Source organism: Bison bison, unplaced genomic scaffold (assembly GCF_000754665.1).
Source record: "Bison bison bison isolate TAMUID 2011002044 unplaced genomic scaffold, Bison_UMD1.0 scf7180017864064, whole genome shotgun sequence".
Taxonomy (NCBI): Eukaryota; Metazoa; Chordata; class Mammalia; order Artiodactyla; family Bovidae; genus Bison; species Bison bison.
The window spans coordinates 4037365-4049879 of record NW_011494636.1 but is presented as its reverse complement, the minus strand read 5'-3'; the positions used below and the strand labels follow the sequence as shown (position 1 = coordinate 4049879).

Below are 12515 nucleotides of genomic sequence, written 5' to 3'. Positions count from 1 at the left end.
ATCCCTGGGATTCTCCAGGCAAGAATACCGGAGTGGGTTGCCATTTCCTTCTCCAGTGCATGAAAGTGAAAAGTGAAAGGGAAGTCGTTCAGTCGTGTCCAACTCTTAGCAACCCCATGGACTGCAGCCCACCAGGCTCCTCCATCCATGGGATTTTCCAGGCAAGAGTACTGGAGTGGGGTGCCATTGCCTTCTCCATTAAGTGCTCTAGAAGGCACTAAATAACTATTGAATATTTATCTGACCTGTATTGATTACTGAAACTACTGAGTTAGTGGCTGAATATACCTGTATATCACTGCCCAGTATATGTTTTAATTATGCTAAGTGAAATAAGTCAGACAGAGAAAAAAGTAAATACTGTATGATATCACTTCTATGCAGAATCTAAAATATACGGCAAACTAGTGAATAAAACAAAAATGCAGACTCACAGATATAGAGAACAGACTAGTGGTTACCAGAGGGAAGGGGGAGGGGGAGGGGCAAGATGCGGGTGGGGGCAAAGGTGTTTTTATTGGATCATGGGAAATCATGTGTATGAAACTTGAAAATTGTAAAGCACTATAGAATTTAAAGAATAAATCAATCTTCTTATTAAAAAACAGAATGTCATGATAATGTAAGGAAATGCTCGTTGTATATTTGATATTATAAACTCATTTAGAATCAAGTTAAAAACATGCGCTTTTAATTTGTTTAAATATAGTTTCTAGTATCCATATTTGTGCCCTCAATTTTAGGAAAATATTACTTAATTTGATTTAGCTATGAAAAAAGGTCTTTATCAATCACCACTTGATTTTTATTAGCCAAAGGTAATTTGAAGGCTGCTTAGCCTAAAAATTACTGAGACAAATAAATAAGTAGACTAGGGCATAAATTGGAAACTTTATATTAACATATATTTGATAAGATTTTTAAGATTTTTTTTTTACAACTAACATTTGTGTACCTCTTATGAAAGGTAGTAAAAGAAAGTTAAAAGTTTCAAAACTGTATAAAAATATTCCCAAACTGTATTATTTATTTAAGGACTTTGTAGACCAGGTTTTACCAGAAGCATAACATTAATTTTTGCCATTCCCTCCTCCAGTGGATCATAACTCTCCATTATGACCTGTCCATCTTGGGTGGCCCTACACAGCATGGCTTATAGTTTCATTGAGTCACACAAGCCCCTTATCCAAGACAAGGCTGTGATCCATGAAGGGGAAAGGGTACTATTATCTGTATTAATATTTATACCTGACCATTGTAATGAATTCTTTTGTTGTTTGAAATAATTTTCTAGTTAATTCTTTTGGGTTTTGTAGATATATTATCATTAAAAAAAATAAATAAATAAAAAAAAAAAAAAAAAAAGAAGAGACTGATATGTCAGTAGGGGTAACATGCATATTAGATATGATATTACCTTACCTCTTCAATTATATCTAGATGTCGGGTTTCTGTGTGTTTTATAAAGAATGATGGGGAGTTGATATAGCCCATTAGGTGTGGTATTTGTGGTCATTTTGGTTCCATCTCTTGAACTTGTCCATTTTGATAGTGCATTATCTTCCTAAGATTCTGGTTGGTGTTTAAATTTCAGTTACTGAAGGTCATTATTCATATTTTAACTGGACTAAAAAGTTTTTAATGCCAGCATTAACTTTTGAATTACGCTCGCGCTCTTAGACTTTACAGCATGTTTAGTTTCTTTTCATTTCTTATTAGTATTTTTCAGTACTTAATAGTCTCCTGCTCCCACCTCCAACAAGAACTCTCCTCTCTGTTCAACATCAGAAACATTTTTCTCTTTGGCATGTGCTTTTAGTTCCCCAAGCAGTATAAGCAAATTGGAAAGTTCAGCTGTCATTCTTGGAAGGTCATAGATCACACTAGCAGCCTGAGTAATCCAAGAGGTTTTAAGTATCATAGCATTTAGTTTAAAGTGAAATTTGCTCTGACAGAGCTGGCAGACCAATAGGAAAAAGAAATATTTGTGCTTAGAGAAGTGCATATGTAGAGACCAAGAGCCTAACTGATGGCTGGAAGTGATTTCAGTCTAAAAAAACAAATCATTAAGAGAGTGCATAGGGGTAAAATACACAGTTCATATTTTAAAGAGTCTCAAAATGAACCAGCAACTAAGGTTAGCATTATATAGTAATTAGCTGTGGTGTTCAGGCTTTAACTCACTCGATACCAGACAGTATGGTCAAACTATCACTGTGAAAACATCGCTACTTAAACTTTCTACTTTAAGCCTACAGCAGTAATTTTTGTACCTTAAAAAAACCAAAGTATTATGACAGATTATATAAATGTTGAACCAGTAACAGACAAACAATTCTTTAAAAGAGGTGCTAATGACTCAGTTTATTGACCTAGGGGTTACTTAAGCAGCTCAGCAAGTTCCCTTAACATTTGGTGGTATGAACTGAGGCATTACTTGATATTATAGAACTGCTAATTTCAAGAAGTCCTTGTACTAAATTGAAGAAATTCAAGTTAAAGATTACAAGATGATATACTTTCATTAAAAGATTGCTATAGAACTTTTGAGACCATTATAGATTTCAGTAAGAATTCACTCCAGCATCACAGTCACATCTGACAACTTCTATGAGGCACCTATTAGAGCGCTACAACACTGCTACAGATAAGAGAAAAGAAAATATCTTTTGTCAGCTCCAGTCATTTCTTTCAAGTCATTGTTCTGTTCAAGAAAGCCAGTTTTGAGTCACAGAAATATAGGACTTATAAATTGTTTTCTTTGATGTGCAAAGCAGATTAATAAGAGTAAAGTAGAAGGGACTCCAGCAAGATGGTAAACTAACCTGACTTGGGTACCCCTTCCTATATAGATATAGAAAAGGTAGAATATAACCCTACATGACACACACAAAAGAACTACCACAAGAATATTGAACTAGGTATAGGTTACATGGTATAGAAAGATAAAACTGAATTCTAAATTCCCTATATAGAGCCTGGAGCTTCAACAAGCTGCCTTTTTCTCTTCAGTTGAAAAGAGGACTAGATGATTTTAATTCACCAGCCCAGAAAAGTAACTAAAACTTGTCTTCTGCCCTCAGACCCTAGATAGGGTCTTAGATGGGGAAGATAGTCACTCATGAGGGAGAGGAATCATACACTTGGTCCATGCAAACATGTGGAGTCAGAATTTATACTATACATCTAGTTCAGGAAACCCCAAGTCAAGAAATTATCTTTCAAATGGTTTCAGGACAGTGAAACCCAGGACCTTGATGTATGATAAATATGGAACCTCTCAGTAGAAGTGTTCCCAAGCTCAACAGCTAGCAGACAGGCAAAAAACAACAAAAAAACCTAAAGTTGAACACAGTAAAAAATTATGAAGCTCATGAAGAAAGAGACTGTCATGAAGAAATGTCAGAAGCAATGGCAAAAGACCTAGGGTGCCCAAGAACTGGAGTTAATACAAGAATCTAAATGAGATTGTAAAAAGTTTTTTAAAAATAAAAAGGGCTAGATAATATAATATGAAAAAGTACCAACTGTAATATCTCCACATGAAAAATATAATCATTAAACTAGGCTTGTAGATGGGTTAAATAACAAATTAAGATGTATAATAAGTATAAATTGAATGATATTAGGAGAGTGTCCATGAAATGGAACTTCTTTGAATTTGAGATAAATCAATGACTATTTTACACATGCTTTCTCTATCATTAGTACAAATTGGTTTTTATCTGAAGCATCTGAGTAGAGTAACTAAATTGAAATTGAAAGGATTTGCCCCTGAGGTGGTATTTTCCCCTTAGAACTGACAGGTGTCTTTTCCAAAAAAAATTTTTAGTAGTTCCAAATTTATACATTAAATACAACCTCTCACTCCTACTATCATTTACCCTTAATTTTGAGAAAACTATTACTTAGTTTGATTTCACAAAGAATATGATTTTTTGAAGATTCTCTAGCCATTTAATTTTATCAGAATAAAGGAAAAGGTGATAATCATGCATATAAAAGATTAAAAGAAAACTAAATGGAAAGTGTCAGCTAAATTACATATATTGGTGAAACTCATTAAAAGACTGCTTCACTCTACTCATTTTCTCAATAATACAAAGGCTCAAGCCAAAAACAAAAAGTAACACCTTTGAGCAACCTAAAATATCTATCTACTGTATATACATTTATAGAAACAAAGTGTTATTGACAAGTTAAATGATAATTTTAGAAGCTTTCCTGTGACAGTAGTACTTTAACATTATAAATGCAGTACATTTTTCAGTGTCCAGGACAATCAGCATCTTCTGTTCTTTTCATATGCCGCCTCATTCACAAACTTTTTGTAAATGAATGATAAGAGATTCCTATTTAATTCAACTGCTTAAATATATATAAATTATATCAAATATATAAATTGAAGATATAAATTATATGAAAAAGCAATGGAAACCACATTCTGTCAATGTTAAATATGCTGAGAAGCTTAAATTTGATGAGGCTTGCTTTCAAACTTTGTAAAAGTGGTACTCAGTGATAAAGCAAGCTCTCCATCTAGTGGTAGACCTGTAAATTGCAAACACTTAGATTTTGATTAAATAATGCATCATTATTTATAATGCATATAAATGTGGCTCATTTGTATTGTATTCAAAGATGGCTCAGTGGTAAAGAATCCACTTGCCAATGCAGGAGACGCAAGTTTGATCCCTGGGTCGGGAAAATCCCCTGGAGAAGGAAATGGCAACCCACTCTAGTATTCTTGCCTGAGAATTCCCATGGACAGAGAAGCCTGGCAGGCTACAGTCTACTGGGTCTCAAGAGTCGAACATGGCTTACCGACTGAACGACAACAGCAACAACATACAAGTGTTAGGTATAGTTTTATAGGCATTATCTCATTCAATCCACACTTCTCTTGTTGCTATATATATGACTTTCCAGAAAAAAATATGTTTCTCTGTGCCAGAATAACCCAACTCTTCCTATTCAATAAAAAGACAAACTGCTTCTACAGTCTGATTTCTTCTATTAATACATGGAGTACTACAACCTCTTAGTTATTTGATGAAACATATTCCCATATTAAAGGGGTAAAAAATGTTTCATTCCAGTTAATTATAGCTTCAAACTTTTGGCCATTTTTGAAATTCTTTCTCTTCATTCTCAGTTAATAAATAGTAAAGGTATAGCTTAAAAATCCATTTCAAAAGAGAAAAGATACCTTTTTGTCATGAAATGTAGCATATCTGATCATAGTTAGTTCTGCCATTGCCTCTACAGACTTACGGTACTTCACATATGGACAGCCTTAATATTCTCTTAAATGTGCCCTGTGCTGTTGCTTCTCAACTGCTTGTCACCCCAGTTATCTTTCTAAACACAGAAGTAAGTTGTTTCCCTTCTTAAAAACCACTGACAATTCTCCAGAAGTATTTGATTCTTAGTGTGGCATATGAGGGCTTCACAGGTGGTGCTGGTGGTGAAGAACACGCCTGCCAATACGGAGATGTAAGAGACACAGGTTCAGTCCCTGAGTTGGGAAGATCCCCTGGAGGAAGGCATGGAAACCCACTCTGGTATACTTGCTGGGAAAATCCCATGGACAGAGGAACCTGGAGGGCTATAATCCATAGGGTCACAAAGAGTCAGACACAACTGAAGTGACTTAGCATGGACACACACATGTGGCATATGAAGAGCTTTCAAAATCCAGTCTTAAAATTCCCTCTTTCTACCTTTTATCTCCTGCTGCTGCTTCCATTGCAAATCGTTTGCTCTTCTTCAGCCTTTTCTCTTGCTCAGGCTGTCACATTACCAGGAATTTTCTCTTTCCACTTGTGAAATCCTGCTTTTCCTTTAAGATTCATCCATTCATGCAATCAAATGCTTTTTGAAATTCCATTCCATGTCAGAAATAATATTAGATGCTAGTGGGAAGGCAATAGATAAGATAGTTCTTACCATTCATGGTGCTTACAACAAATTACTATGTCAGGAAGTGACAGATACATTAAAAGGCAAAGTGTTTTCTATAAAGGCTTTGTAGTTCTTGAGATTCTCCTGTAACAATTTGTACAACCTCTGGTATATTCTCACATTGTATTAAATGTTTGATCCTATTCTCCTCTGTGGTAATTTATAAATGTACTAGGGTAACACAGCATATTATCAGATTTTGTTTCCGTGTTAGTTGCCGCCAATCCATGGTCAGGGACCATGTCTTGTTTATTTTACTGCCTTCCAAGCACCACATCCTTTGTTTTTAACATTGACTCTCAACACTATATTTAGCACATTATAGAAACTCATGTACTATTTGAATGGATGGATGTATAAAGGATATAGACATAAACTTCCCGTGACAAATCATACTTAAGCTGAAAATATAAATTTATCTGATGATAAATTTACAGTCTACTTAGAAAGAAAGATAAACATACTGACTTTGGTTCTATGATCAGTATACTGGAGTAATTAATAAAAAGAATGAGCTGTTCTAGAAGACTATTACTAAATTATTTTATACAGTGTTATAATATCCTGGAGCTGTTTCCTCCAAAAAATGCTAAATCCTTTCACTTGACAATCCCAAAAGAATTCCAGCCTTCAGTATTATCTTATAGATCACAAAGATAGATAATTAATATATCACTGTTTCCTACTTGTAAATATATTGTCATGAAAGATTTTAGCATAGGGAGAACAGAATCCCCAAAGAAAGACCCAAGCTAAAAACATGAAATTAAACCTGGTAGTTTTAAGTTATCAATTTCATGTGTGTCCATGTGTATATTACACACAGTTGTACACATACACAGTCAATGTAAGCCATATTGCAGTAATGATACCTTAAAATTTTCATTCAAGGTCAACACAGTTTGGGCCTATATTAGCGAAGAGTCAGAAACAGAATCTCATCTTTATGTTCTATGCTGGTTTCAGACCACATAAGTACTGCCTTCGTTTCAGCTTATTTTAAGATAAATACTGGGAAAAAAAAATCAAAATGCTTTAGAAAGCAAATGATTTTAGAGATCATGTCATGAGGATTGATTAAATGAGAGTTGTAAAGTAGTCATATTAAAGAATAATTAGACTTCTTGTGTGGTTTGAGAAGGTAATTCTAGGACCAATAGAACCAGATTTCAGCTCACTATCATAAAGAACTTTCTAATGGTTTGATATATCTATAGAAGGGGTGAACTGCCTTGAAAGTGTAGTATGATGGAAGTGTTATGACAAGAACTGTATAGACCCTGTAAAAGGTGTTGTGAATGAAAGGGTAGAATAGATTATTTCTAAGAATGTTTACAAGTCAAAGATACTATGCGTCTGTGAAAAGAGAACTTGACTTGAGTGTATCCTTCTTTTTTTTTCCTGCAGTATCCACTAACATATTCATGATTTGCTTTGCATTCGTTTTGCTGACGTGGAAATTTCAAAGAAGAAAAAACTTGCATTGCTTTTATCTAACATTAATAAAATAATGATAATGCTTTTCACTTATGCAGCACTTTTCACCCAAGGATTTCAAAGTGCTTTACAAATACGCACTAATTAAGCCTCACAAACAGCCAGAGGTAGGTGATTTTTCTGTTTCTACAGGAATGCCATCTTCTCTGGCACAGAAGTCTCAGCAGCGCCTCGGAGTGCCTAGGACTCCCTGCTGGCTGCCATCCCCTTGTCATGTGCTGCATGTGAAGCATCACTTGTCATATCTGGATTTCTTTTTTTCCTCCCTCTCTGAATCATCTCAAGTTTAGAATTCTAATGAATGCTGTTGAAAATTTATTCTGAAGCCTTGTAAATATTACAGAAAATTTAGTCTTTTGCTTGCTGAATGCTAATTAGATCTCTAAATGATTGTTTAAAAATAAAACCTAGGTGTGGTTTTAATTTGAACTTTAAATATATATTTTTACTTAGGAAGAACTTACTATTTTTTCTAAGTACCCCAAAATCATTGTTCTTGGGACATGAAACTTAATAGCAAATGGATTGGAGGGGGTCTTACCTTTCCTAGGTGTCTTTCCACAGCAAACAGTAGCCATTTTCTTTAGAATTACATATTTTCAAGAAACAGTATTTGCGTTTGGTATTTTTCTAATTGAGAGGTCTAAAATATGATATCTGGATGTTGAGGTTAAGTAAAGGTGAAATGACACCACATAATCAGTCTTGTAAAGAAAACGTGGTCTAGTGGTGGCGTATTCTAATCTAAAGGAACACACAGCTTTTTATGTAGGTTAGGGTACCAGGAAGAGAATACCTACTTACAGAAACACACATGCAAGTTTGGGTAAAATTCCAATATAAACAGCCAAATACACGAAGTCTCGTCTGAAGCAGGTTGATCACATAGAGCAAAAGCAGGTACGGCATATCACAGTAGTTTGTCTTGGTTCGCAAGGGCCCTGGTGACGGCGTGCAAGTGGCTTTAATACTGTGTACTCTTAAGTCAAGTCTTAGTGGATTAGGAAAAGACAGTTTTTGCTGTGACACTTCCTTTTATTTTCATGTGTCTATCCCTTTCCAGCAGAATTTATATAATCTATCTGCTTCTATTCGGAAAACTTACATTAGGCTCTCCTGGTTTTGAACCAGATTCAGCATTAACAAGGCTACATCTTTATGCCAAGGGAGAAAATAAAGCATCCACATGTCCCAAAAGAATATCTATCTCCAGGTTTTAGCATCCCCAGAAGTCTAACTTCCCCACTATATTAGAACCAAATAAGTGACTAAAGAATCAAACTATTCTGTTTCAGAGTTAATTTTACTTAGAAGATATTAATTGTAGGGATATGATTGATCTTTCATAATATAAAAGGATGTAGGACTTACATGAGAGTTATCACCCAAACTGGTTACAATGTTTCAGATATTCTTTAAACAGCAATTCGATCATGATGGATAATTTTAGAAAAACTCATTTTATGAGTTGATTTCAAATTCTCTTATTTGAAAAATTTTCCCAAATGGTATTTATGGAACTTCAAAAAATCGGCTTGTGTGTTGTCACTGGGTTGAGTGCATAAATAAAAGTTTATCACAGTAAAGCTGCAGGCTTGGAAATTCAAACTCTGATGTTCAAGGTTTGGTCTTACTTTCACTGACATGGGGATACATAATTCTTATCAAAAAATGTGACTGACATAAAAACAATATCCATTTGTCAATTTACAATGAAAGTATAATTATCAGGCAGATAAACTCAATGTCTTGTTGGCAGGTCATATGAGGAAAGAGTAATTAGACATTTGCTTATTGGTCATAGAAATAAAAAATAGTTTTGCAGTTTGAATATATAATAACTTCAGACTCAGAACCTTTGTTGAGGCCCCTTCTTCAATGAGGACAAGCCTGTGAAAATGGTCATGTAGACCTGATGATGTTATAAGTCACACCAAGGAGTTGCTTGGGTTGGTTCTACTACAGCGTTGCCTCTGAAGAGCTCCTTATTCTGTGCCAACATGGCTGACAGACTCTCTTCTCAGTATCGTCATCACGTTTTAGATAGAATTGCGGTCATATTGTTCTGTTGTGAGATGTTCTGTTTTGAAGGCACTTTTGCATATATATTCACTGATCAATCATATGCCTCTTGTTTCCAAGTTCTTGAAAGTAGTCTCACCACAGCTGCTAGACTGATAAAGACAAAATTAAATCGAGTTTTACCTAAGTCTCCTGCTATTTAGCTTCAGAAGAGATGCTTTAAAATGTAAGGAGGAAGTAGCTGAAAGATGAAAAAGGAAAGGAGCTAAAATCCACAGGCTATATAGCCATCCTTTATGTAATTGAGAGTTGTTTAGTTACATGAGTATTTGTTAGCCTTAGTGCTTCAAGGGAAAATTTTTCAATGGCCAACTTTTCCTGTTTTTAAACTGATACAGATGTGTCTAGTCATGGACTCCATTAATTTCTAAAACATCTTTAAAGCTACCTCTTAGGGTAATAATTTCCCTTTATCAGAAAATTTAATCTTTTTTTTCATGGGACCAAAGTGGGAAGGACATACTTACGTTTTGGAAATAACAGACACAATTTTTGATATAGAAGGAGCCCAAAAGTTTGATCTGTCCAGGATCTTTCATGACAGATTCTAACATAAACCTTGTATTTCAGAAATCCCATTCCCCTGCAAGGTAGATTCACATAAATTATTAACATATGGCCTTTATTTTTAGTATTTAGTCCTAATCCAACACATGCACACAAATTATTTAAAACCTTAACATTTTAATAGTTACTTCTAAAGTGTTTTAACTTATAATCTTATGTTGTAAGAGGAAGTTACTGCCTATATGAATATATTTTTTAATCGTTGAGATTTTGCTGATAAAGGGGAAAGTGTCTTTCCATTTAGCATAATCTCAGTCTTAAATCATTTAAATATATTTATTTTTCAAAGCTTACATTTCTGCATTATAAATAATTTCTTTTGTTTGGAAATAAGCTCACTGGCATTCACTGCATGAGCTATGCATGAGCATGTTAGAGCTGCCACATTTGCCTGGCAAAATAAGTATCTTGTCATTTTGCTAAGTGTTTAATAATTCTCTGACTCTTTAAAAGTGCTTTTTCTTCTAAATTTATTATTAGATAAAATTTTTAAGTAATAGTTTATCCATGTTTCAATCTACATTTGTAACTTCAATCTATCGTTATAATCAGCTTGCTATAACTCAAAACATGCACTATTTAGTCTTTTTTTTTTTTTTGCATTGAAGAGTCAGAAGAAGAATTTGCATATCAAATCTGGCTAACTTCCAAATTTTAAAAAATTCTTTATCTTCTTTAGTCATAGTCTTGTATAATTTGGTTCTGAGTGAGAGATTACTGCTAAAACTCAATTGCATGTCCTTACTAATAGTGGATTAGTCCTATGGAATAGAGATCTTATTATAAATAGCAAAACTCTACTAGTTTTAATTTTATCATTTCCTAGCATTTCCATATTCTATTACTGATATTTGCTAACATGTAAAATATTTTCATATTCTGGCATATAAGCCATGTATGAATGTAATTTATTAAAACTTTTCTGATCTTTCTCTTTGCCCTGAATGATGCCTGGTGACAGAGATTTTTAACATTTTTAACATGTTATTAGAATTAAACAGTTATTAATAAACATTTTTATGGCTGTACTAATTTAAAGAAGAAAAAATAATAATAGCCAGCCACGTAAGTTATTTTGCTGCTAGAGAGAATTTCGGAGGTGTAAGTCTCCAGGCCTCTTACTTGACCTGCATTGGGATGAAGAATATAACTGACTCTTCCTCTTTCTCTTTTTAGCCTTGGAATGGATGGCTTTGGCCAGTCTGTCGGCATTCTTGGACGCCCTGCCACAGCTTATGGATTCCGCCCTGATGAACCTTACTTCTATGGCTGTGGATCTCGATAAAGTCATCCCTCTCCTTGTGTGCTCTCAGTTGAGAAGGCGTCTGTGTGGGTTGGGTTAACTTTGAATCTTGGCCTAATAATGCATGTTGATACTGTTTGCAGGTCTGTGTCTCTCTTTAATTTTCCCTGTTGTTAGCTGCAGGTTAACTTGAACCCCTTCTGTCCTATGTTAAGTACAGTTGATGCTTGACCCTGTTCACTCATCAAACCACATCCCGATGCTGAGTACCATTTACCATGAGACTCAAAAGTGAATGCTGAAAAGCACCTAGACTGGAAAACAAACACTGCATTATGTACATTAATTGACTAACTTAATTTCTATTAAAAAGAAGCATAAAGTACAAATGAATTGGCAAAAATCATGTGTTTCTATTTAATGAGTTTCATTAGGAGTTACATGCTTATATAGAGTGCATATAAATTTTATTTTTTTCCTGCCCCTTTTTTCCCCCTTGTAAACTCTTGAGTATTTCACGTGATAGTGCTACCTTTAAAATTTATAAAAAGAATATCACCTTTTTTATTTCATGCCATGTGCCTGAAAGGTTGCTTCCCAAAGTTATTAACTATGATTTTTTGATTAATGGTGGAACATATGCTATAATTACATTGTGAGTAGAGTTTCTTCAGCAGTTAATTCAAATTAATTGTCTTTCTGATTTTAATATAGAAAACCTAGAACATATATTAGTATACATGAAACTAGGTTAGTATTGGGTTTTTTAATTTTATTATTCATGAAGTCTAAATTATGGAAAAGCTAAGTCTCATTGACAAAAACTAAAGAACAAAATATTTTGCTCACTTACATACCCATTTCCCATTTGTTCACTTGTTTTTACGAGATAGGTAGAAGTGGAAAGATATAATAATGAGTTGTGAAAGTAACTCATTCATGTTATAATATGGAAAAACTTACTTGAAAAACAGAGCAAATAAAATAAATACAATATACAGATATTTCCTTGAACACCTGCTGTGGAAGAAATTATATGAGGCTTTGAAGTGAATTCATAGATCAAAGACAAGAATTTAAAATCTCATTGGTCTACTATACTATTTATTGGACTTGATTCATATTTTAAGAATAAATTAGTAGAACTGGAAAGAGCCTTTGA

General features: G+C 34.1%; 1 protein-coding gene across 1 annotated transcript in view; it reads left to right on the top strand.

Moving 5' to 3' along the window:
- The window catches only part of KIFAP3 (kinesin-associated protein 3), a 141028-nt gene extending 129272 nt beyond the window's left edge, over positions 1 to 11756 (top strand). The window contains exon 20 of the mRNA XM_010836710.1: positions 11287 to 11756. Coding sequence (XP_010835012.1) covers positions 11287 to 11395 — 109 coding nt within the window. The 3' untranslated portion in view covers positions 11396 to 11756. The remainder of the gene's footprint in view (positions 1 to 11286) is intronic.
- Positions 11757 to 12515: the final 759 nt, after the last annotated feature.